Source organism: Hypomesus nipponensis, chromosome 25 (assembly GCF_054491055.1).
Source record: "Hypomesus nipponensis isolate SF chromosome 25, ASM5449105v1, whole genome shotgun sequence".
NCBI lineage: Eukaryota > Metazoa > Chordata > Actinopteri > Osmeriformes > Osmeridae > Hypomesus > Hypomesus nipponensis.
In genome coordinates, this window is record NC_140385.1 from 11718054 (window position 1) to 11744454 (window position 26401).

Sequence of the window (26401 nt, forward strand, 5' to 3'; positions counted from 1 at the left end):
TAAGAGTTAAACATATTTATGAATAATTTAGAAGTAATATAATTACGTTTGTGCACTTGATAACTTATAATAGATATCGGAACATAATAGCAGTAATAGCAATGGAGTCAAAACATTTAACATTTCTGGATAATATGCCAAAAAATGACCTGACAGTTAGAACAATCATTAACATCACAATCCTTACCAACAGTTTGTAAACAATTTCACAAATTCATAGTCAACAATTGTAATTTCATACTCAGAAACAAATGAACAGCACTTAAATACAATTTACTGTTAGCACATGGAAGACATTTTCTGTTTTCTATCCCACGCGAATCCCTTTCAACGAGAGAAAGGAAGTTCTCAAGCATTATGATATTATTAGTTACCAAAGCCCCCAATTCAAATCAAATTTTAATCCAGACTCTTGAAAGATTTTTTCAGATTTTTTCTTTAATTGAAGATGTTCAACGGAATTTATTCCGCTGTTTCATGCCTAACCTGCAGTTTTTCCCCCCCTGTCTATGTAATCACACACTCATCAGAAGCCCTTGGTAATTAACATCACTTCATCAGCATGTCGAAAGCACCTCATTGGTCCGCCATCAAAACACAGTGTCGGAGCAAATGTATTATCCCTTTTCACTCCAATCAACCTCTGGGTCATACTGCTCACATCTTGAGAGCTATGAAGCTCTACGTAGAGGATAACATGTGGGTGTATGTCTGGGGGTGGGGGGGGGGGTGTGTGTTAATGGACAGGGCTTTGAGGTGTGGGTCTACAATGAGACAACTGAATGAGGTGGAACGACCAGAGAGAAGAACCGATCTGGACTCATCGGTCCTGGTGCTACCCCCCCCCACCCTCCCCACCCTCCCGCCTCACTCATACTGCCGGGGCCCTGCAGTACCCAGGTCTGCTCCCTAGGGGGCTCCCAGCACATGCGCGGGAACGACACTACGGCATCTCACTGAGGAATGTGCGCGCATGCCTTCGCGCGTGCTTCCGTGGGTTCCTGTGTGTGTCTGTTTGACTCTCTGTCTTTGTGTGTGCGTGAGTGTGTGCGTGTTGTGTGTGCGTGAGTGTGTGCGTGAGTGTGTGTCTTGTGTGCGCGCTCGTTTGGAACCCTCGGGATTTGCAAGGTAACACTCTCTGTGAGAGGACTCAGCAGCCATTGGAGCAATTATAGCGCTCCACTCGCAACCCATTTACCATCAATGCCAGCACTTCACAGAAAACAAGATTAGAAAGAAACAGAAAGAGGGAGCGAAACAGCGGGAGAAAGAGGCCGAGATAGAGAGATACTACCGACTTCAAAGAAAGAGATGCGAGTTTGATGGCACCGTGGTAAGACAGCGTGAGGGAAATATCAAGAAAGCTGGGGAAAAAAGCAGTGAGAAATAACAACAGAAGGAACAAATGAAAGAAAAGAAAGCAAGGGGAAAGGAAAGGAAGAGAACATTGAAAGGGTGGGAGGTACTGAGATGAATCGATACCACAGGGTTTACTGTAAGTTCTCCCTCTTCCCCCCATCCCCAAGACAATTACTTTCTTTCCAGCTTTCTCTCTCTCTCTCTCTCTCTCTCTCTCTCTCTCTCTCTCTCTCCCTCTCTCTCTCTCTGTCTCTCTCTCTCTCTCTCTCTCTCCCTCTCTCTCTCTGTCTCTCTCTCTCTCTCTCTCTCTCTCTCTCTCTCTCTCTCTCTCTCTCCTCTCTCTCTCTCTCTCTCTCTCTCTCTCTCTCTCTCTCTCTCCCTCTCTCTCTCTCTCTCTCTCTCTCTCTCTCTCTGTCTCTCTCTCTCTGTCTCTCCCTCTCCCTCTCCCTCTCCCTCTCCCTCTCTCCCTCTCCCTCTCCCTCTCCTCTCCCTCTCCCTCTCCCTCTCCCTCTCCCTCTCCCTCTCCCTCTCCTCTCCCTCTCTCCCTCTCTCTCTCTCTCTCCTCTCCCTCTCCCTCTCCCTCTCCCTCTCCCTCTCCCTCTCCCTCTCTCTCATATAGAGATAGAGCTTACACACAGCTTTGGAACAGCTAACAAGGGGATAGCTCCTCACTTCAGCAAACAACTTACTCCAAAATCAGACTTTACAAACAATTCCCCTCTCCCTCTAGTGGTTAATTGTGACCATTGCAGTCACAGTCACAGCTTTGCGCCTTGGACTTGATCATTCCCTGGAGATGGCATGGATGGTGAAAGCTACAGTTCAACCTTGTTTCAATTCATTGACAAATGACAACGGAGGGAACGTATTCAATATCAGTATTGGACTGTTGCCCAGGCTTTGTTTCCTGAGTGGTCTACCCTGGCAGTGTGCAGTTGTAGGGAACGGGGAGAGGGGCGGGGAGCCTGAGAGGAGGTGTGTATGTGTGGAGGGGTTGATCTAACAGGAAGGCATAACACTATGGCTCCGCAGACCCTAATTAGATTACAATTAGGAGATTAAAAGTCATTCTCGACTGAGTCGGGCAGTTGTCATCCGCCAACCCCGCAGTTAATTGTGACTACATCTCCGTGACTGCTGGAGGAGAGGGGGCGGGCTTCGAGGGCTTCAGTCATGTGACTCCCCCTCCCCCCCCCCACCCCTCAGTAGCCTCCCTCAACACAGCCTCCAGGTGTTCCTCTCATCAGAAGTGAGGGCAGACTGGGCGGGGGGAGGAGGGGGTCGCTGTGTAAGAAGGATTGTGAAGTGACAAGCCCCCCGGACGGAACAGGCAACAGCCTCATCCACGGCGAGCGATTCAAAGAATAACCGCAGGATCAACATGCACAATGTGTGTGTGCGTGTGTATGTATGACAGAGAGATCGAGAGAAAGAGTGAGAGTGTTACTGTTGGTCCCAAGACGACTAAGTTCTCTTTCACAAACGAGCCCAAACTACTTTTTGTTCTCTTCAGCCACAAGCAGAGTCCTGATCTGCATGAGAAGGGAGACAGAGATGAAACAGATGGTCCTGTCTCTTCACCTACATTGTGTCGACAGCTACATGCCCAAGACTATTCTCTTCATTCGGTTGACTGTACTTGACAACTACAGTTCTTAGTGCCAATAACTTGGAAAAGACAATAATGTAGTTCTGGTTTAGCAGATATGCAAAAAAATATTTCTAATGACAACTGAACCAGAGGGGTTTGTACACAATGACCACTGGTCCTCGGAAGAGAATGACGATAAGTGGAGAGGACAGGCCGAGAAGAGATCTCCATGCAGCCTTGCATCCTTCTCATCCAGCCCAGGGGTGGTGCCCGGAGCCTGGTTTAGATTCCCATCCTTTCCGTTCCTGTAACCCAGAGAGGGTTCCTGGGGCCTGGGTTGGATTCACACAACCTTCTTGCCTGGAAGTGTTGGGCCCCGCAGGCTGCCTGTCTACTCTTTCAGCCCGAGCGTGGCGCTTGGGCTGGATTTGTAGCTCCAGTGGGTCATTTCTGTCACCCCGGGACGAGTCCAGACACAGCGTCGCAGCTGCCATGCCAGGGGCAGGGCAAGGGCACGCTGATTGACTGGCACTGCGGGGAGACACTGCCAGGCGGAGGACAGGCAGGGGATGGCATAGTGAACAGTAGTGTGTGCGCTGGGCTGTAACCAGCATTATTCGGAAGGCCACAGTTTCCACTAAGCAAACCATTCGGGGTCGAGCTGTTCTTTCGATCTCCCACGTCAGTCGCTACGCGCGTGTGTGTGGCTGAACTCTGCATGTCTGTGTGTGTTAGCGTGTGGTATGGGAGACTCTCTGAGGAAACGGTATATCACATATCCCTGCAGCTAGATGCCCTTGTACAGGGCAAACACATCAGAAATCCATCCTGGGGAATGGAGCTGACTGAATGTTGGACCATCTCTCTCTCTCTCTCTCTCTCTCTCTCTCTCTCTCTCTCTCTCTCTCTCTCCCCCCCCCCCCCTCCCTCCCCCTCTCTCTCTCTGTCTCTCTCTCTCTCTCTCTCTCTCTCTCTCTCTCTCCCTCATCTCGTGTCTCCCCATCCGTGTGTGCATTCTTTCATTTGTCCCTCATCCTCTCCCGCTCACTACTCATTACCTGTCTTGCTCTGAATCCCCCCCCCCCCCCCCCTTCCTCTCTTCCCTCCCTCTCTCGGAATAAATGTGTATACGCGGTACTTTGCAAGAATCTTCAACGCGCCACAACACTGACGCATTCCAAATGGCCGCCTGCCGAAGCACCGACAACGGCACTCCTGCCCTCGCATCTCGGCCAGTGAGTTGTCTGTCAGTGGGTCCCCAGCACCGCTTTAACGAGCTTTCCATCCAGACACGGCCGCCGTGGGAGACCGCACGCAAGCTCGCGAAGGAGGGCGAGAGAGAGAGAGAGAGAGAGAGAGAGAGAGAGAGAGAGAGAGAGAGAGAGAGAGAGAGAGAGAGAGAGAGAGGAGCGAGTGTCAGAGCGTTGTGGGTGGGTGTGGGCTCTGTGGAGAGAAGGGTGCTCTCAACTCGTGCGAAAATCAAAGTTGTCAGTACGCTAATTAGCCGGAGCAATCTTTTCCTTCTCCAGCTTCTCAGCGTTGACGGAGCCCCTCGTCCCACAGCCCACTGCGGGCCCTGTAATTGGAGGCGCCATCCAACTGTGAAAAATCCAATCAGAGCCACTCCCAGTAGGAAGTCACAGGCCAAGGGGGATGCTTGTCTCTGGTTAGCTCTATGGGAGTCAGCTTAATGGGAGTTTGCTATATGGGAGTTAACTCAATGGGCGTTAGCTCAATGGGAATTAACAATAAGGGAGCTAGCTCAATGGTAGTTCTATCAATGGGAGTTGGCTACATGGCGCTTTCACACACCATACAATGATATCCTCACTTCTCAATGGAGATATATACTCGTCTTATACACAACATTTTACAATTCCCCGGTCCCCTTAAAATAAAAACATCTGAAATCATCTTTTCTACCTGTGGATATACTATTGCTCATTCACAGTCATTGCTGTGCAAAAAAGATTACAAATGCAATACACCCCCAAATCCTTTCTAATGACATTGGGCCAGCCTGCTACCTAACCCTGGGTTTTCCCACGGGCTCTGTCTGATCTCTGTACCCCGCCCCCGGGGGCACTTAGGTGGGTATCAGATACCTTTAGGCTGAAGGGGGGATAAAGACAGAGCTGAGCTATTGAAGCTCGCCTCGCGCATCTCCGCCATACTTGTCTCATGTTGTTCTCTCTCTCTCTACCTCTCTTTGTCTCTCTCAGAGAGGCCCAATTGCTGACACCCATTCGCTCGCATAAAAATCACACCCAGAAACTTTTGCTCGATCTCACTTGTTATCTCCATTTGTGCACTTTTTCTCCTGTCTAGCCTTCGCTCTCTCCCACTTTCTCGCTCTTTCTCTCCGCAGAGCGACAAGGAGGGTATGGGGTTGAGGTGCCCAGCTGGCTGGTCTGTTCCGACCTCTCCCAGACTGGGACGAAGACAGCCTAGGCTGGGGGCACTGGAGTCTTCAGATGGACACACCCACCCTTGGTTCACTCTCGCCATGGGTCAACACTCTCGACCACTTCGCTGTCGAGAGACAGCCTTGCGGGGGTGGAAGAGGGAGCGCTGGAGGAGAGGGGGCAAAGTTCTCTCTTTTCTCAGAGGCCTTTGTCATCTCCTTTTCACTTTTCCTTGTCGCTGTATGGCACTGTCTCTATCTGTCGTCTGTTGCTTTACTCCATGGCCCTCCGCTGCCTCTCCCTCAAACTTTTTCTCTTCTTCCTGTCAAACAGCGCTGTCATTCTGTCTTCCTCTCAGTGCTGAGTTGAGTGCCACGGTTGAGGTTTACCAGTTTACCCAGGCAAGACGGGATATACGTTTTCATATCTCCTTACGAGAGCAAGTGTTTTGACATGTCTCCTCTGTGTGTGTTTGTGTGTGTGTATGTGTGTGTAATGAGTGCACCTATTTGTTATTTTACTTGTATGGCATGCGATCCATATATGTGCTGGGCCAATTGAACACTTTCCAGTTAGCTAAGAGAAACCGCTCCGAACAGCAGCTCCTCACTCTCATCCCGAATCTCTCTCCCTCTCTTCCACTGCTCTCCGTCTCCAACTCCCCCGCTCCTCATTCCCAGTCTAGCCAAAGAAATGAGACAACATTATTGGTGCTGCCCTACAAACTCTCTATGCTGGAGAGAGAGAAAGAGAGAGCGAGAGGGAGCGCGAACGAGAGATTAAGAGAGAGAGCATGAGTGAAGGATGACGAGAGTGAGAGGAGGAGACCGGGAGCGAGAGGCACAGTCTGTAGCTTATTGCTCGCGATGATGTAGTTGTAACGGCACAAATATGGCCCTCACGGACAAGCTAGGGGCCAACTGGATACATAATGTGCATACGCACCAACCATGATCAAAATCCAGGGCTGTAGCCATGGATGTACATTTTGACGAAGAGACAGTGTTAAGAGGGACTGGGCTTGGCTAAATCATGGTCAGATGATGTCAATAAGGGCTTACAGTAGCTGAAGGTGAGCGCTTGCCATCAGTGGCCCCCACATCATTCTCATCAGTTGGCACCACAGGTACGTAACCATGACTTTGTGGAGAATAAAACGTTGAGGTCACATCCTGGAATTTGGTTCGCTGGAATCCTTCATTTCAATATTGCTTACCCGAAATCAAACCTAAAATCGCTACAATCAAATCTAATTGTGTTTGTAGAGCCCATTTCACGAGCACTGTGACAGAGGGCTTCACACATATCCAAATATCTCCACCGAAACCCGCCCTCAAAGATACGTGACGTCTAAAACGATATATAAGATAAACGCCTATGAAAAATGAACCACCGACTGAACTCCCATGACACCACGTATAGCTGCAATACCTTTAAGTGACAGCTAGCAAACGAAGTCGTGATAAAGAGTCAGTGAACTCCTATTTCACAGAGAGACGCATCCCCCCAGACGTTTGATCTCCGTTTATGAAGGCTCGGTTGGGGCTGTCGGTATTGACTTTGTGATGTTTTTAGCGAGCCCGCATCAGGAAGAGAGGGCCAATAACTCGGCGCTCTGGACCCCACTGGGAAGAATGACTGACTGTATTAGCTGACAACACTTTCCTGACACTTCCTGTCTGACCTCGGTGTGTTGATGGGACGCACCTAAAAACACACACACGCATACACACAAATCCACTTAAGCGGGCACAAACACACGCAAGCACTCACAAACACACCCCGAGGACACCGTGATTTGTCAGTGTTGTTTTCGCAGAATGCCTATGACCCCTACCCTTGCTTTCGTTGATCAGTCTCCTCCTCTAAATCTCTTCCTCAGGAGTGAGACACCTCGAGCCGTGTTCAGGGCCGTCGTACGTTGTATCGTTCGCATTGTCTGAGCCAAGTTGTGAGATTGATTTATTTTCGAGAGGGGCACTCCAAAGGGGAGCTGTTCAAGTTTTACACTGAAAGACAGCATAGGTTTGGAGGCAATGTGTGTGTGCGTGCGTCTCACGCTATCTCTGCAATATCGAGGTACTTGACTGTTGGTTGCACTGAATGACAGCAGCCGCACCTCTCTTGGCCCTCCTTTTTGCCCTTTTTCTTTCTCTTTCTCTGTCATCTCTCATCTTTCTGCCGAGACAGCCGATGTATTAACCGATCTGTTATTTCTACTGCCCCAGGGTCCTCAGGCTCACCGGCCTACAATCGGTCTGCAATCCAAGCCCTCTCTCTTGTCAGCAGCAGCAGCTTGGCCAAGGGGCCCTTGTCTCATACCGTGATGGCTGGGATTGAGGTTGTTTGCCCTCTGACAAAATGGCCGCCGAGCCCGTCTCTGGCGTCTTTTGTCGAGTACTCAGCTGAGCTAGCATGCTATTAGCTGAGCATGGCGAGAGAAGCAAATGGGGTGTGTGGACTTATATCTAGGTGGTACCAAACATATTGGCTACATTAGCGAGCGGCAGGCAGGTTCTCCGTTTGCGCTCCGTGTTCTCGTTCTCCCCTTATCTGGGTCACGGCGCTGTGTTTCAACACCTCGCTCCCCGGCCTCCCTCCCTCCCTCTTAAAATACAGCCCTCCTCTTTCCTGTCTTCACGCACCCTCTGGCTCAATTAGGAGCTGCCCCCCCCCCCCCCCCCCCCTCCCGCCCCCTCCCTTCTCCACACCCATCCCCCTGGCACCTGCCTCTACCCCTCCTTCTTGACAGAGTTTTGCTCTCCTAATGTGCAACATCTCCTGTTTCCTGCGGAAGCCCCGACGTCGGGTGTCATCAAAGTCGAGCGCTTGAAATGGAGATGTGCGTGCCCGGGCGCACATAAATGCTGCATAAAGCTAATAAACTGTCAGCCACCCCCCCCCCCAGCCTCCAACTCTAGTTCCTTACCCCAACATTTTTGGTTCCATTTCAACAACTCCCCTCTCATGCTTTCGAGGACAACAACACTGAAGACTATGTATACAAACAAAACAGCTTCAGCCTCGATTGATGACAGAATGGAGGGAGGGAGAGGGAAAGAGAGACTCTCGTCAGACAACAAAGACCGCAGGAGCGATGTAAGAAGTGGAAGAAAAAAAAAAGGTAAAAGAAAAAAAAGAAGTAAAGAAAAAAAAAGACAAAATGAATGAATGTGACATTAGGGAACAGGGCTGCATTGACAGAGGCTGCTGTTGGCAACGATGCCGTTAGCTTTAGCATTATCGGCGAGTAGGCCACGGTGAGAGGCTGGTTTCCATCACAATAAAGGAGAAAAGAGCAACTGTCAGAGGACATCCAGTGAGACGCATAGCTCCCCTGTCAGCCATTTTGGCTCTGACAGATAGGGGTGATGTTCTGACAGCGCCAACCAACAGAGGTAGAAGTGACTAGAAGTGGGGTGACCTTACTGACAGGGACTGTACAGTAGTCCTGTTGGTGCTCTTTGGAGTCAGGCTACAGCACATTTCAGAGCAAACGCACAAGAGTGTGGTCTGTTCAACCATTGCGATGCTCAACTAAGGATGAAAGTATGTATGTATTGACACGTAACTATGTATTGACTCAAAGTAGATTTTAGAGTAAACAATAACTCTCTTAACAAACGCCCCAATAAAATAAAAATAAATCTTTTTTCTACAAATGATGAATGCCCCTCTCCCCCTTATAATGACATTGCTTTCGAAGACACACCTACAGGTTCTATTGTAGGAGGGATTGGTGACGTTCAGTGGTAGAGCATTCGACTGCAGACCAAGAGGTTCAACATGTTCAAATCCCTTTGTGCACATCACATTGGACATTAGTATGCTGAACTCAAACACATGTCAGTGATCTAACCACAAACAACGGCAAAAAAACACAGAACTAAATTACAAATCCCAGCGTTGGATGATGCGAAACAGAAAATGTCTTCCATTGAGTAACCATGAAAAGAGAGACCCCACGGTTGATATAGGACACGGGGGAGAGAGTCTGCAAAGGAGAGCTGATATGCTGAATCGGCCGGAAATAGAGAGAGATTAAATGATATATGTAGAAACAGCAGCTGATAATTACTCCTAGGGAACTGTTGGGGGCTGGTCTGACTCACAGCAGGAGGTTATTTCCTGGATGTGTGTGTGTGTGTGTGTGTCTGTGTCCGTGTGTGAGTCCATGTTTTCACGCGTATGATTTCTGTGTATACAGCTAAAGGCAGTTGGAAGCCTTTAGTCTTTGGCCCTGCCCCCTGGTGAGCCCCTTAAGACAGATCCACATCCATATTACAGTGCCCCATATATGGCCCCTTGCACTGGGAGCCCTGGGACACACAAGTCTTGCAGTGGGATTTCAGATCCACTTTCAGGTCGAAAGTTGTTTGCCCTAGGACTCGTACCGTGCACTTTACGCTTTTGGTTCAAAAACAGAGCTTAATTGCTTGGCAAAATGTGCGCGCACACTAAATATGTATAGTGCGCTAAATATACCATGGCCCTCGAAGCGATTATGCAAAGTGTACAGAGCGTTGCATTTCGATGAGGAGGAAAAGCCAATTGAATGGACCGTGTCACACTTCATTTCGGCCATTTTGAGCCGGCTCTCCTTCTCCTCCTTTTTTTTTTGTTGCTTGCTCTCTCCGCCGCGTCCGTTCCGTTCACCTGGGACTGTTAACCCTTCACGACCCTTGACCTGTCGGACACATTTGACACCCTCTCCTCCCTCCCCTCTCACCACCACCCCCCCCCCCCCCTCCGCCCCCTCCCCCCGCCGGGCTCCTACCTGAGGGGAAGCGTTCGATGACGGGCTGGTTGTCCACCTGTAGCGTGGCGTTACCCCCGCTGCGCGTGAAGCGCACCACGTGGTACTTGCCGTCGCTCACCATCACCGCGCTCTCCTCGATGGCAATGTCGTCCGTTCCCACGTTGAAGATCACGCCGATCTTTCCCCGTTCCTGGAGAAGAGGAGAGCACAGAGAGACGGTGTGAGAGGGGAATTTTCGGACGAGAAAAAAAAAGGGCGCTCGACAGATGATGTCCAGCATCCCCCAGTTTTCCGACCGAGGCACAACTGCGGGTATACATCCATCAGTCGAGCAATAGATTCCATGTTGAGGACTCCCCCACCTTTAGCCCACAACAACCTTTTACACCCCGCCTCCCCTCACCACCGCACTCCTTCCCCTTCCCCATCTATTTGTGTTGTCAACCTCCCACTGCTTGTGAGTTTATTACAGTTCACCCCCTCCCCTCCTCCGCTCCCTCTCCCCTCTCTCCCTTGGTCTGTCCCCTGCTCGTCTCCCACTGCGCCTCCTGTCCTCGGTCCCGGTAAAGGTCAAAGTCATTTAGAGAGTCTGCCAGTGAGAGAGGGAGGGAGTGACAGAGCAAGACAGACAGGCAGAAAGAAAGAAAGAGAGCAAGAGAGACAGAGAGGGGCCGAGGGAGAGACAAAGAGAGACTAAGGGAGAAAGAGAGAAAGAAAGTAGTCGTGTCTTGGAGTGAAGGACAGAGAAAGAAACAGATACAAACACCATGACAGAGAGACCACCGAGCCAGAGAGCTAAATAGCAAGAGAGAGAGAGAGAGACACCAGGGCGAAAGAGAGAGAGAGAGGCCCGAGAGCAAGAGAGAGACCCCTGCACGATCCACCATAGCCTTTTAAAGTAACATGTTTCCTCAAGGCTGTGGGTTGTCGTTCCAATGGCCCATCTGTTCGCGGGTAGTTTCCCCCACCAACACTTCCTGGTTGACATGAGACGTCCAGCTCATTTGCAGGAGAGGTCATGGCCACACATCGCTATCTGTCCGCTCCAGCCGTGCTCGGCAGACAACTCCATTGATCCTATTATTTTATCCTGAGCTACACTGTACATTCATTTGGGACCTTCCGCATGCCTCGATGTTTGGCGGTGAAAGCAGGCCCTTGGCTAGAAGCACATTTGAATAATTCATGCCAGATTTAAGCATTTTACGGAAACTAAAATACGGAACATGTTTCAAAGACTAAAGTATCAAGTTAATTGAGTCAATAAGAGTAGTGGTTGTTGCCACGGCAAATTTAATGAGGGGTGTAATGACGGTCAAAGTGATGTGAATTTGTAAATGGACGCTTTTCACATGCTTTGCTATGGGTAAAGTGGTAATGTTATTCAGTGAGGCCACAATTGCCTTGCACGGGTGACAGTAGCGATTAGGGTCTTAATTGAGCGTGCTCCGACTGCTGTGTCATTAAGGTGTTGGTGGGGATGATTAATGCCAGGGTGGGATCAACAGAGGCTTAGCCATATGTAAGCAGTCAAAATGGTGGATTAATTACACTAGCTCAAGGGGAGAAAAAAAATGAACATAAAAGTGCTTCCCCTAGTGGTGCCCTATCCTAATCATAGATTGTAGCAAAGGTTTTCCCCAAAAAGATCTGAAATGGCTGCCATTTTTTGATGGATGTGAAATGGATGAAGTGATGACCTTTTCCTATAACTAGGATGTCAGTCTCCAGAGCTCAAGGGCTAGGAGGCTCTCAGGCACTTAATCAATCGATGACGGACTCTGGAGTCCATTCACCTGGTTTAGCCATGTCTAAATTCTCTTTTGATACCGACTGAAAGATGAAAACAGGCTGAAGATGATGCCATGTATTGTAAAATGAGCATGGTGCACCTTTCATCAAAACCTTCTTAGATATTCATGGAAAGGCAGTAATGAAAACAAAATGGCGGATGTCAGCATAGCGCTAACAACGGAAGGGACCGGACCAAACCCATCACTGCCCAACCTCAAAGACAGTTTTATTCTAATAGACCTTTATCTCAGAGATTAATTTGCCTTTGCAATAGATTCTTGGTGAAACACATCCACATCATTAGGAATAAGAAGAGCAAGGAAGAAGGCGAATTATAGTGATATTTACAGAAAGATTAGCATTTACGTTCCGCAACATTAGGGCTTGTGTCTAGGGGAATGTATCGAGCCCATTACCCGCTGGGAAGAGTTGCTTTTTAAAGATGGTTTTCAGCCATAATGACATTTTAATAGCCATTTCCTTAAGCGAAATATCACTGGACAAGAAAAAAAAGTTTGCCCGTGAATATAGCGGCAATCATGCCTGCAGCACTGACATGAAGGCAAAGGAGATGATGGAGGTGAGGCAATAAGAAACCAAAACAATGAATTCTGAACGGCAGAATGGAGTCTAATGTTCGGAATCACTATGAGTTTACTTTTCCCCCAAAAATATGCCACTTTGCAACGTGTTTTTTATTTATTTCATATATCAATCATGTGCATCGGTAGGTGGGCTGCCTGGTGTCCCGTTAGTTTTATGGAGCTTTTCCATACCGGCCAATTAGCACCTTAAGCAAAGAGTGATGAAACGGTCTCATTCAACTAACAAGTTCATTTAAACAATCAAAAGGCTGGGTAAACTGAAGAGGATTACCCCCCATTGGCTAGCAATAACTGGTACCAGTCTTTAGTTACATTACAGACAACTTCTGTAACGATAAGTGTTTTAGCCCGTTAACTAATTTCATCCACTACTTATTACATGAGATTATAATTCTCAGGCCATGAAAGATCAGTCTATCAAAGGGGTGGGTATATTTCCTGGCTGGAACAATTAGCAGGTGTCCTCTGGATTGACCTGTATTCTACATAGTGTAATGACACCTTTGCATACTTGCAAGTAACTAAATCAGTTAATATGGTTTTAGGCTGTTTATCGAGGAATGCACAAGATGTAGGCTATTATGTATTATGTACAGAAGTTTGTTTTTAGTATTTACAGTAAATGTGACCCATCATGAGAAGCTTGGTTAGATAGTAATGATTTAATGTCCTATTGAGAACATACTGTTAGTCAGGGGCGTGACTATAGGGGGTGCAGCAGATGCGGCTGCTCCTGGCCCCGTGGGGTGCCTGGGAACCAAAGACATACACGCGTCACTCGACGGGCCCCCCCTCCAAGCACCGTCGCACAACGGGCCCTCTCTCAGTATAGCGCTGTACTCCCTGGATAAACTAATGTTCAAATACACGCTGGTAATGATCTGACGGTAGTGTCAAATGTTATTTATACACCTAGGCAAACTTCTCAGTCATGGTTGTTATAATTTTTGGGGGAAAAGTAGGAATTTATACCAAAATCATATGCTTATCCTACATGTACTATAGAAACCAGGGACATGCACAGGCTATCATGGCTAAGGTTGCCCGGGCAACTGCTCGTTTGCCCTCCTCGAGTCAAAGTGCCCCTCCGAGGAAAAAAAAATAATAATAGTGAATTTAAACAGCTGCAGAATTTCCTGTGGACCTAGATTTTAAAAATCGCCACACGAAACATTTCATAAAGTAGCCTTATTCACTTCCAAGCGATAAGCATATGGGCTTGAGTGGAAGTCACAAGGGGGAGGGGGTATGCCCCCTACTCTGTTTACTCTACGGTGCTGCACGCGACTGCAACCTGAGCCTGCATATTCTTTGAAGTTTCAAGGAAGTAGGCCTTTCCATTTGATTTTGTCACTAGCTTTAGCATCAAGTTGTCAGTTCTGCTGTTTTTCCCCCTTCTCTATAAACTGCAACATCTAAGAATCAATGTTCAGGTTTACTGTAACAACCCCGTTTTGGTCATGACATGAGGAAGGAGCTTTCCCTAGGTAACTCATTGAGGTGGGAAGGAAAATGTAAATATGTGCGGAGCATGACCTTGAGTGTGTAGGCAATGCAGACAGAACTGGAATGGAAATTGGACGAGAGAGACAGACATACAGAGAGATAGAGAGAGAGAGAGAGAGAGAGAGAGAGAGAGAGAGAGAGAGAGAGAGAGAGAGAGAGAGAGAGAGAGAGAGAGGGAGCAAATAGAAACAGCCGGATTAAAGGACAGGGGAGGAACCTTGATGATCTTCAAGGGCCTCGAGGTGCTAAGAGATCAAAGCAGCTTTTGAAGATGTCAAGATGCCGTCTTTTCTTTCGCAGCCAGTGTACATATCAGTGAAATCAATTAAGAAGAAGAAGAAAAAAGAAATGACAGTGAGTCAGTGTGACATGTGTTTGAGAAGGAGCTTTCTCATTCAGAAAGCCCCCGTACACAAGACATCTCCTCAAATGTGCGAGGCAAGTCTGTCACTCATGCGTGCAACACACACACGCGCACACACCTGTTTTCCTCCCTCCTTCCTCCTCCCTCACCAGCTCATCGCTTGACGCCGATGGAACAGAGTGGGCATGAATATGCGGTCCAATCAGATGATTGACATGCGGCATGGCGCGTTACATAACGCCGAGAAGAATGCATGTGATTTCGGCGGGCCGATACGAAGCCGTGGGACTAGGATTTGTCGAAAGCAGACAATGCAATCAGTGGCAAGGCGTGAACACTTGCATAGGGATGCTAAAGTTAGTGTGAGCCATTTCAGAGTGCCATCCAGTCAGCTAATCTTGCAGTCGGGGGCTGCAGTATTGCATAACAAAAGAAAGAGGGCCTTTATGTAACAATCAAGACGACACGCTGGCTGAATCCCTCCCAATCCACTCACTTTGAGTACCCTGCAGATTCCCCGACTGACACCTCGCCTTGTGAGGCCCCAAGAATACAATTTTGGGGTCCAGATTGCTGTTATTTTGCTTTTCCTCCAGGACCACTCATAGCCCCAACTTGCCCCTCACACTTTTGGCTTTGACCAGCGATAAGGAAGTGACAGTGTGACTCGTGTAAGTGTGATCGGAGTGTTTGGGTAAACATTGTCAGTGTGACAAAATTGGTTCCTCCCTGTAGAGCCTGCATGGCTCTCTTTGCAGGTCCTCTCTTCCACTTTCGCTCTTTCTTTCTCTCTCTCTCTCCCATTCCCCCCCCCCCCCTCCCTCCCTCCCTCCCTCCCTCCCTCCCTCCCTCCCTCCCTCCCTCCCTCCCTCCCTCCCTCCCTCCCTCCCTCCCTCCCTCCCTCCCTCCTTCCCTCCCTCCCTCCCTCCCTCCCTCCCTCCCTCCCTCCCTCCCTCCCTCCCTCCCTCCCTCCCTCCCTCCCTCCCTCCCTCCCTCCCTCCCTCCCTCCCTCCCTCCCTCCCTCCCTCCCTCCCTCCTACTCTCTCCCTCTCCCTGTCTCTCTCCCCTTCTTTCGATGCCACTTTTTCCACCTCCCCTTCTCTATCTTCATCCATCACCCTTTCCGTCCCTGCCCTCCCCTCCTCTCCCTCTCTCTCTCTCTTCCCTCATTCTTCTCATGTCTCCTTGCTGCTCTGCTCTGCCAACTCATTTGTATGTGTTTGCTGTAATCTCTGGCAGTCACCTTGAGAAAGTTGCGCCATCTCCTCATCTTAATAGTGCTTTATCTCCCTCTCTCTCTCTCTTGCTCTCTCCCTCTCCTTCTTCACCCCCCACCCCCACACATGCACACCTCGTTCTCTCAACCTCTCTCTTCTCCATATCTCTTACAGCCAGCCAGCCGCCTTCACATGCAACCAACTCTCGTCTGCAAAGCAACAGAGGAGAAAACTTGGGGGAAGACAAAGGATCCAATCGACTTACAAATCAATCTGTCAGGAGGGACAGGACGCCAAGTGTGTGTGTTTGGGTGCGTGTGTGGCAGGGTGAGCGTGCTCGTGTGTGTGTGTGTGTGTGTGTGTGTGTGTAAGTGAGTGTGTGTGACAGTCTAACAGAGCATGACTCACACTGGGCATGCCCAGTTGACAGCGCACAGTGGACAAGCTTTAGCTACATGTGCTGTATGGACGGCATTTGGGAAGTAGTCAATCATTGCAAGCACCAGCTTCTAATCCTGATGATGTTGTCCACTCTAAGCCTCCTCTCTCTTCACCCACTCTTAGACAGTCCTTGACCTCAGAGTGCAGTTTAATGGTAAAAATCGCACACACACAGAGAGACACACAAACACACACGCACACACAGACACACAGACACACACAAACAGCACACTTTCACATCCATTATAGAGAGCACACATACACCATGCACACACACAAACTTTACAATGGTGAATGCTGATTATTACTGCTGGCTACAGATCTATGCCATTGAGACTCGTGATGGATGATGTCCTTCAACACCTGACCACAAGCCCCAAAGGTTAGAACACCCATTTCTAAACATAGGTACACACACACACCCACACACCTACACACACTCATACGTAAATACGTACGCCCAACACCAACACATCCATACCTTCAGTTACACACTTGCACATGCGGAGGCAGCCATGAAAACCTGTTTGTGTCCTCAAGCGAGGTAACCTTTGCGATAAATATGAAATAACGTGGGTATATTGATGGGCTCGCATGCAGGTTGGATCTGTGTGTGTGCGCATGTGTGTGTGTGTGAGTGAGAATCACTGCCCCGGGGCATGTTGGCCCTGTTGAGTTTGTCCCGCAGCTTGGCTTCACCTGAACACACACACACTAGTGGACTGGGACGTGATTACCAAGTCTACACTCTGTTTGTCTTTGTTCTGGCAGTGTGTGTGTGTGTGACCCCACTAGAGCATGACGGCTTTGACATAGTTTGCAATGTCTATGTTTGGTGTGCGTGTGTGTTGGGTTGGGGGGCGGAGCGAGTTGTCACGTGTGTGTGCGTACACGTGTGCTTGTGTCAGTACGTATCGTGATCGTGGGACAGAATGCATGCGAAAGGCCAAAATAGAGTGCCCGTGTGTGTGTGTGTGTGTGTGTGTGTGTGGAAGTCTGAAGCGCTCACCACCATACAGTTCCAAGGGTTCGCTTTCAAAAGCCCAAACGTGCTCTCTCTTCCCCGTCGGGGTGTGTGTTTGGGGCACCGGCGGAGGTACATTAGTCCAAGTGCCCACTGTTCCCCCCCTCCAGGATAGACGAATACATCTCTCCGTCTCAGAAGGGAGACTCGCCGTAAGCGTCTCAAACGCAATTCGAAGCGCAGAGAAGGAGCCCCCCGTAGATGGGGGGGAGAGACACCTGTCCGCGGATGCGACCCCATTTTTGAGGGGTGGGTGGGGGGCCGGGGGTGGGTGGGGGGCCGGGGGGGGGGGTTGGGGGCAGCAAAGTGATTTTTTTGGGATGAGGTCAAGCTGTTACCTGACCAGAAAGAAGAAGATACAAAACTGGAAGAGGAGAGTTCGAGAGACGGCACAAAGAAACGCGGAGGCGCGGTGGGAGAGAAAGAGGAGAGGAGAGGACAGGCGAGCTCGGGGAAGGACGAGAGCCAGGGCTGGTTCTGTGGGGGTGCCTCCCCTGGGTGGAAGCCAGAACACACTCTCCTCTACAAAGGCAGTGGAATCAATGTTCTTCCGCCCCCATCTCCCAGACTCCCTCCACCTTCAGCTTGTTGGCCGAGGTATTGTGAGGTATTTAACAGGACAAAATGGTACCTGTGTAGACGGTTCGGCCCCTTCTTCCCCTCTCTCCCTCAGTTTCTTGAACCTTTCGACATTTGTACCTTCTCAAACAGTCGCCCTTTCCCTCCTTCTTCTCCTTCTCCTCCTCACAAAGTCGTTTATTTTCTTTTGTCTCCTTACTGCCCCTCCCTCCCTCCTTCTCCTTTTCCCTGTCTGGTTTCTCGGAGGACTTGTTAGAAGCTACAGAAACACAACAAAGGTTTGGAAAGATCCTCACCTTCAGAATGTTGTTGCTGACTGGATTCAGGGGGTGTACGTGTGTGTGTGCATTCTGCAGTGTGGTCTGTTGTGTGTACGTCCGTGGGCAAGCGATTATTTTTGGAGTTGGTATGCTGAGCCAATAGTTTAAATTACTTCTCGGAAATTAAATCCCCAAAATGTAATGGCCTCAAATGTTCGATAGGCAGAGATAGAAAGAGCAATGGAGAGGAGTTGGGGGGTGTAAAATTAATCTGCTCCTGTCTACACAAAGTGACAATTTTGACGTTTTGTGTGCTTTTTGTCTGTTTTTCCTTTGCCTGTGTTAGTGCGTGGGGGTTTGAAAGATGGACTGTGTCCGGAACAGAGTGTGTCTCTGTCTTTCTCTCGATCACTATCTTGGAAGATTAGTTAGTGTGTTAGTGTGAGTGTGTGAGTGTGTGTGTGTATTCTCCCCTGGCTGATTCCCACTCTCAGAAACGCTTTGAGGAGGAGAAGCACGCAGCTGGCTAAAATTGAAGAGAATGAGTCTGACCTTCTGACAAAATCAAGAGCAAAGTGTTTTCTGTCTCCAATGCTCTACACCCCACTTTTTTCCTCTTTTGCTCCCTCTGTCTCTCTCTCTCTGTCTCTCTCTCTCTCTCTGTCTCTCTCTGTCTCTCTCTCTGTCTCTCTCTGTCTCTCTCTCTCTCTCTGTCTCTCTCTGTCCCTCTCTGTCTCTCTCTCTCCCTCTCTCTCTCCGTCTCTCTCTCTCTCTCTCTCTCTCTCTCTCTCTCTGTCTCTCTCTCTGTCAGCAAGGTGACATAAACCTTCTCTCCTTCCTGTATCTCCACTTTCACTCAACCAGAAGGAACACAACAGATACAAACTGACTTTTAATGATTTGGAACGTGTGCAAACTGTGCCACGTTATCTAAATATCCATACTTTAATCATGGACACCAACTATGGTAGCCAAACACAATAGGAGCATCAGAGAAACATCACAGAACCGCCTAAACCCTCCAGTATGGAATATATTTCTGGTTTGGTCAAGAGGGAACTGAAAGTCCAGAGGAATTTAATCAAATTCACGTTGATTAGATTTACACAGGGGTCTTGGCCATGGTGTTCCATGACATGCCACAATACCTTAATGAGTTCCAATCCTGTCTGATACATGAAGTAAACATCACACATCGATCACCACTAATGAAACTCCTCTCTCTCTTTTCTCTCCATCTCTTTCCATCCAGTCAAGAGATGGACCTGAAGGGCTATGAACGCAGTCAATCTCTCAAGTTCTCTCTCTCTCTCTCTCTCTCTCTCTCTCTCTCTCTCTCTCTCTCTCCCTGTCTCTCTCTCTCCCTGTCTCTCTCTCTCCCTGTCTCTCTTCCTCTCCCCCCTCTCTTCACTTCTTTAAGTCCTTATCATTGCCCGACCGTCTGTGTGTGTTTGTCGTCCTGCAGGGAGTGGCTGTCTCATTTCGGTCAACGAAGGCGGGCTTGGCACAAGGTGAAAGCCCATTGGAGGGGAACAGCTTGCGAAGGCACCGGCTAATATTTGCTCGGCGCTAAACTGAGCAAACACGGATAAATGGGCACACAATCCCCCGCTCCGTCTATCTACCTCCCTTTTTTCCATCTTTCGGCCTCTCCGTCCGCCCTATCTTTCGCTCTTTCTCTGCTTCTAAGTTGACTGCAGTGATTGGCACCCTAGGGAATATGAATGTGTGTGGGTGTGAGTCTGTGTGTTTCCTGTGTGTTGTTTGTTGATGCGATGGTGGGAGGGACCGTGACCGTGTCCTCCGTGTTCAATCTGGGCTGGGCTGAACTATGGTGTGTTTGTATTTGTGAATGCATTGTTTAAGTGTGTGTGTGTGTGAGAGAGAGAGTTTGTGTTTGTGTGTGTGAGGGTGTGAACGTGTGTGATGGATAAGTAAGCTATGCAGGGAAGATAATACTCATGTGACACACACCCACTCATGCACACAATCATTCAAACATACACACAGGTTTGTTTTACTATCCTAGTGAGGACATCCAGTACCATTCCCTCACATTCAAAATGGTGCTAACCCTAACCTCTATTGTACTTCCATCGCTAACACAAATTCGAACCCGATAAAACCTCCTATAAAAATCACTTGTGGCATTCTAGAAAAGTCCAGACAAAGTAAAAAAGTGTTTTACAATTCTGGTCCCCACAAGGGTAGTTAAACAAGACCACACACACACAAACAAACAGATATGTCTGTTCCAGCTGGGCCCTTCAATGGACCCAACTCCACACCCCAAAGGTTTATGAAGTTATTGAGACAACAAGAACACAGTTCTCTTTGGAAGGAGAAACAGGGTGAGATTCGTTTGGAGGCCTTGGGGGTGCTTGAGCTGGCTGATCCATCCCTTTGGACAGCAGAGTAGAAGAGACAGTTTAGCTGGACAGATGTGGGAATTTTGGCCCGGGGCAATGATTCTGCCTCTAATAGAGGTCCTTTGAGATGCACCGACACACACACACACACACACACACACTCACACACACACACACACACACACATTCCTTTCAGCTGGACACATCCATTCACACTTCCTTCTACTTTACCTCCTCTCTCTTTCAGTGTGTGTTCATGTGTGTTCGTGTGTGTTGGGTGGTGGCGGTGGTGGTGGTGGGGGGAGGGGGGCTGGGGTGCTACAGGTTAAGTGAGCCCCGTGTAAAAGTTCCAAGTCACTTTTTAGTTTTTAAAGGCAAAAATGATGCACACTTTATTTTCATGCCAATTTACACAGAGACACCCTGATGCTAAAGAAAGGGTGTAGCCGACTGAATGAATTTGCCTGAAACTCCCTCACCCCTTTGGGACAGTCCTGTGGCTGAGAGCAAAGAGACAGGTCGTTCGGTGGAGACGGCTTGTGCACTCAGTATGCTAAATCACACAGCTTGATCTCCAGAGACCTGGGCGTGCGGGAGAGCACACACGGAGCAGGACCAGAAAACGGACAGAACAAACACACAAACACACACGTACGAAACGGAACCTGTATTGTGCTGCGAGACAAATCCCAAGTAGGAGAACATAGGATCAAATCTGTGTTATGCATTGCCATCGTTTTCCTGCGTGCCGTCGTCTGCTATGTTCACTGAAGAAAAGTGTACGCTGACGCGACAGCATGCTTTATTCCTTATTATCGGACGCACTCCTCGTTCTTGTGGAGAGAAAGAGAGAGAAGGTGTAGGGGAGGGATGGAGGGAGTGAAGGGGAAGTGGACAGAAAGGGGAGGTTCCGTGATGATGTCAGGGTTGTCCTTGTCACCACCGGTGACACTTCGACCCGTGGGAGACACCAGTGTTGGTAACTATGGGAACAGTGCAAACTTGCAAAACATGATTTAAATATGTGTGCCCGTATGCAAATGAGGCTGCTTGGTTGTGACTCGCCGCGACACAAACAACAAATACACAGCGATAAATAAACAAACGCGAGCCGACGTATTTCGAACGTGCTTCGTTGAAGCCCGGACAGATAAACAACAAACGTTGCGTCGACAGTGGGGGCAAAGCCATGTGGAGACACGACTCTGAATACATGAATAAAAGCATTGATTTTGCGAGTGGTTGTATCAACCCGGGACATGGCCACAGTAGGATGTGGCTGTGTGGGGGGGGGGGGGACCGGCCCATGCCTTGTGATTGGACCCGCAGCGTGGAGGAGCAGAGGCGATGTGACAGGGTGACAGGGCATGCCACCCTGGCCGCTACAAACAGTGGCCTCTGGCGTCCCATCGATGACTAAACGACGGGAACGGAATCTTTGTCTCCGTCGATGTCTCTTCACTTTCTATCTCGATTCCCTTTTCTCCTTCTCTTTTTTTAGACTCTGTCTCGAATGGTCTTGTGTGTGTGTGTGTTTGGTCAGGGTCCAGGTGTGGCCAAACACTCTTGGCGGGTGACAAACGCGTCCGTCTCGCCCGCCCGCGGGTGCCTCCTGCTCACGCTGCGTCGCCGCGGCAACCGGGCGCCCACCCCCCAGAGCGCCGCCCCTTCGGGTCGTCGCGGCGATTAATCACCGGCCGGCGTTGGCAGCGGCAGAGGGGTAGAGCCAGGCTGAGGTGTCATTTCCTGGAGACGCGACGAGATGATCGTCTTTCGGCTCAAATGTATATGAATGACCATGAAGTTGCCTTTAAACTGTATCTGCACACCTGTTTACTTTCTCTCTTAGTGTCAGTATAGCCTCATATAGTGTATATACTGTACGTCACGAAAATGAATACACGTATATTTAAATGAACATTTAGTCATTTGGCAGACGCTCTTATCCAGAGCGACTTACAGTAAGTACAGGGACATTCCCCCCAAGGAAATTAGGGTGAAGTGCCTTGCCCAAGGACACAACGTCATTTGGCACAGCCGGGAATCAAACCAGCAACCTTCTGATTAATAGCCCGACTCCCTCACCACTCAGCCATCTGAACATATACTCTAAACTTGTATATATGTGTCTTCCCTTGGATACTGCACGCAGTGAGAGAAAGTTGGCTGACCAGAAGCCCATTGACACAAGCTGACCTATACACTAATCCAGCCGCTATAGCATGTCCGACACTACCACGCAATCCTGCAAGTTCAGCTCTCTTCATTCAGCCATCTGCCAACAAGACCTCAGTGCCCCCTGTGGTAGTCCCGCCAGCGGGAGAGCCTCTCTGCCCTGCCTGTGCCCTGTGCGGGCTTACCCCTGGGCCAGTGGGTGAAGCCCACCTTGCTTGGGTCATTGGAAGGGTGCCATGATGACTGGGCACACATATGGCTGGCCGACCTGTGCGTGGGCCGAGGGAAGGAGAGATGGAGGGCTGGAGGGGGAGATGGAGGGGGGGGGATGGAGGGAGGGGTGAGGCCCCGGTGAGGTCAGAGAGAGGTCATGTTCTTGGAGACCTTTCCTCTCCACCTCCACGCCACAGAGAGCCACAGGAACGCCTGGCCCCAGACTGTCTCTCTCTCTCTCTCTCTCTCTCTCTCTCTCTCTCTCTCTCTCTCTCTCTCTCTCTCTCTCTCTCTCTGTCTCTCTCTGTCTCTCTCTGTCTCTCTCTGTCTCTCTCTCTCTCTTTCTCTCTCTCTCTCTCTCTCTCTCTCTCTCTCTCTCTCTCTCTCTCTCTCTCTCTCTCTCTCTCTCTCTCTCTCTCTCTACCCAAAACTCACACACACACACACACACACACTCACAGCCCGTCATCGTCTCACCTGCACGCGCCCGCTCTTAAAGAGTGTGTCTCTGTGTGTGCGTGCGTCAAACGGATGTGTGTTCTCGCCGTCACGAGGTGTTCTTCGCTAGATCTTCACTCCGCTGACAACTCATTGCCATCATGGAGAATTTGTGTTAATTGTAATGCTCTGCACCAACACCTCTGCACTGCTCGGCTAACCAGTCAGTCACCCTGACAAGCCCTCCTTGTCACAAGCCAGAGGAGGGAGGATAGGTACTCACAAAACAGAGAGATATGAGCGAGCGCACACACGCGCGCACGCACACACACCCAAGCCTGGGCGATGTTTAAACCCAAGCAAACATGTGCACAAAGGCACAGGCATAAACCCTCACAAATGTTCAGCTCCAAAGTGCAACACAACACCCCTCCACCCCCACACACATAAAAACACACACACATCCCTTCTCTCTCACACGCGCACACGCACACACACACACACACACACAGCCAAGGGCACATTGCCATGCATTACGTGCAGTGCTCTTGGTGGTCCGAGGTGGATTTATGAGCTTGTGCTTTGGCTTATTTACAGGTGCTGTTCTGCTCTGTTTACTGCCCACTTACTGCTGGAATTTGGCCTTGTTACCCACTGCTGTAGACTGGCATGCAACGTTTGTGTGTGTGTGTTTGTGTGTGCGTCCATGTGTCACAGAGTGGTTTGAAGTCTAAACAGTCCTCGCTGCATGTGAAGGAACACGATCCCTTCAGGAGAAATACAAATGATCTTCCCATCTCCCGTTCTCTCCTTGTCGTGTCTCTCATTACTGATCATCACATGGGTCTCCCTGACGCTAACCCTCTCCAAACGAATGGCTCTGCTGCTGCACTCAGTCAAATGCAGGGGAGAAAGCGGCCATCAGGCATCAATCAGGCACCTCGCAATATTTCACACGCCTGTGCTTTTTGCTCGGTTGCAGGGGGCGCTTCTGTGAGAGCAGTAGCTGTGTTTGTTTTACAGATTAGGCTCTTTCGCTTTGAAAACAAACCAGACATCTTATCTGGCAATCAGGCGGACCTTCTGCTCGAACACACATTCACACACACGCACACACACACACAAATACACACACGCGTGCGCACGCACGCGCGCGACTCATCACTCAGTCCAAATGACTGTCTTCAATCGGGACTGAAGAGGGAGGGAGGGGAGGAGGCCATGGCGAGGAGGGTGGTCGAGAGAGAGGGAGAGAGAGAATGAGGGAGCAAGAGATGGGAGTGTCAGGAGAACAGAGAGACGAGAAGAGAAGAGGGGGACGAGACAAGGAGGAGGGGAGAAACTGAGGATTTCGAGAGTGCGTCCTGATTGCTCCCTCTACTATGCTATTCACCGCCGCGGTCCGCACAAATACCTGTGATTTTGCCTTAATGAGCGCTGATTGACTCCATTCAGCTAGCTTCTCCAGCTAGCGCAGGGTGCTGAATTTGACCTTATATCCCGGGGCCTGTCTTACCAGCACTGAGCTAATGGCTGTGTTTCACATACTCAGTATTAGGGCAGCCCTGCAAGGTTGAGGTGATCGGTTTGTGTATGTGCGTGTGTGTGTGTGTGTGCTGTCTTTGATGGTACCTTTCTCTGGTTCAAACTTAGTTATGTCCGCTAGCGCAAGCTGACGGCCTCCACTTCAAATAGATTGAGGTCAGGGTGGGCAGGACATAAGGGGAAAGATTGTGTGTGTGTTGTGTGTGTGTGTGGGGTTCTGTGTTAACTGGCTTTGCACATGCAGCACAGGCGAGGGCGCGCCGCACACACACACACACACACACACTCTTTCAGACACGTATCCGTATGATGACGTGACACGGCAAATCACAGCCAAATCACAAGTCTGTCTCTGGTCTGCTCTTTGAATCCAGGCAGATGCTGCATATGCACATGTATTCATGCATAATTGAATAAGCTCCACGGATGTACAAAGCCATACAGCCCAGCCTGGCTGTCTAATTATAGGCCGCTTGTTAGCAATACAGGCGGAAAGGCTGTGCTCGGTTGGTGTAATGCTTTGATCTATGTCATATTACCTGTTACAAGAACAAATACGACCTGCTCCATGGCATTGGCATCCATAAGGGATACATGGAAATACACTAGAGAAGGGGTGTCTGACAAGAAGTGGACTTGAATTGATCGATCGTCGTTTTCCATTTGGGTGAGTGAAGACACACACACACCCCCACGGAGGTCATGTGGGTACAAAACCTGTTTCTTCACCTGCCCACCTCACCTGAGGATGTAACGGCACGCACCGAGACACACACACACACACATTTCTGCACACAAGCACGAGGTACCAACGTAGAAAGGAGAGAGAGTGCTAAATGGTGGTAGCTGAACGTGGTGAAGGAAACGTTCTTATTGCTGTGGGACTAGTACGGGTGTGAAGTGTGGGCCAGCCAGTCCTGTGCAGGGGAGCACTTCCTGAACTTCTCTCTCATTACAGCGTGCCAGCTCAGGACTCGTCTTTTGACCAGCAAAAGGCTTTTGGCCCTCTCTGTCTCTTTTCATTTCTATCCGTCTCTCTCTCTCTATCTCTCCCTTCTCCCTTCTCCCCTCCCTCCCTTCTCCCCTCCCTCCCTTCTCCCCTCCCTCCCTCCCTCCCTCCCTCCCTCCCTCCCTCCCTCCCTCCCTCCCTCCCTCCCTCCCTCCCTCCCTCCCTCTCTCCCTCCCTCCCTCCCTCCTTCCCTCCCTCCCTCCCTCCCTCCCTCCCTCCCTCCCTCCCTCCCTCCCTCCCTCCCTCCCTCCCTCCCTCCCTCCCTCCCTCCCTCCTCTCTCCCTCCCTCCCTCCCTCCCTCCCTCCCTCCCTCCCTCCCTCCCTCCCTCCCTCCCTCCCTGTTTAAACTCAGTTGGGTTTTCATCTTTACTGTGTGCCCTCACATTCCTCTGAACTAACCTGACTGTACTGTATGACACCCCTCCAACTCCACATTAGATTTTTTTCAAAAAGTATAATTAAACCACTCATTAAAAAAAAACAAAAAAAACATCGCAAACCCAGATCTGAATTCATGATTTCATATCAATCTTGTCTTCTTTGCGGATGAGTCATTGATAAGGCTTGTCTGTTCCTGCAGTTGAAAGCATTGTGGGTTATTGTGTGTTTATGGATTGGCAGCTCAAATGCGTTATTATTTGATGTCGATGAACACAGACTTTTGGAGGTTGACTACCAGCAGATATCTCCCAATGTCCATGGCCATTCTTGTGTGTCCATTCTAGAAAGAAGTTGTGTATTCGAGCGT

General features: G+C 49.6%; 1 protein-coding gene across 1 annotated transcript in view; it reads right to left on the reverse strand.

The window, feature by feature from the left end:
- Nucleotides 1-26401, reverse strand: part of LOC146222327 (neurexin-2-like) — a 282700-nt gene that overhangs the window by 27572 nt on the left and 228727 nt on the right. The window contains exon 12 of the mRNA XM_084691157.1: nucleotides 10133-10304. Coding sequence (XP_084547283.1) covers nucleotides 10133-10304 — 172 coding nt within the window. The remainder of the gene's footprint in view (nucleotides 1-10132; nucleotides 10305-26401) is intronic.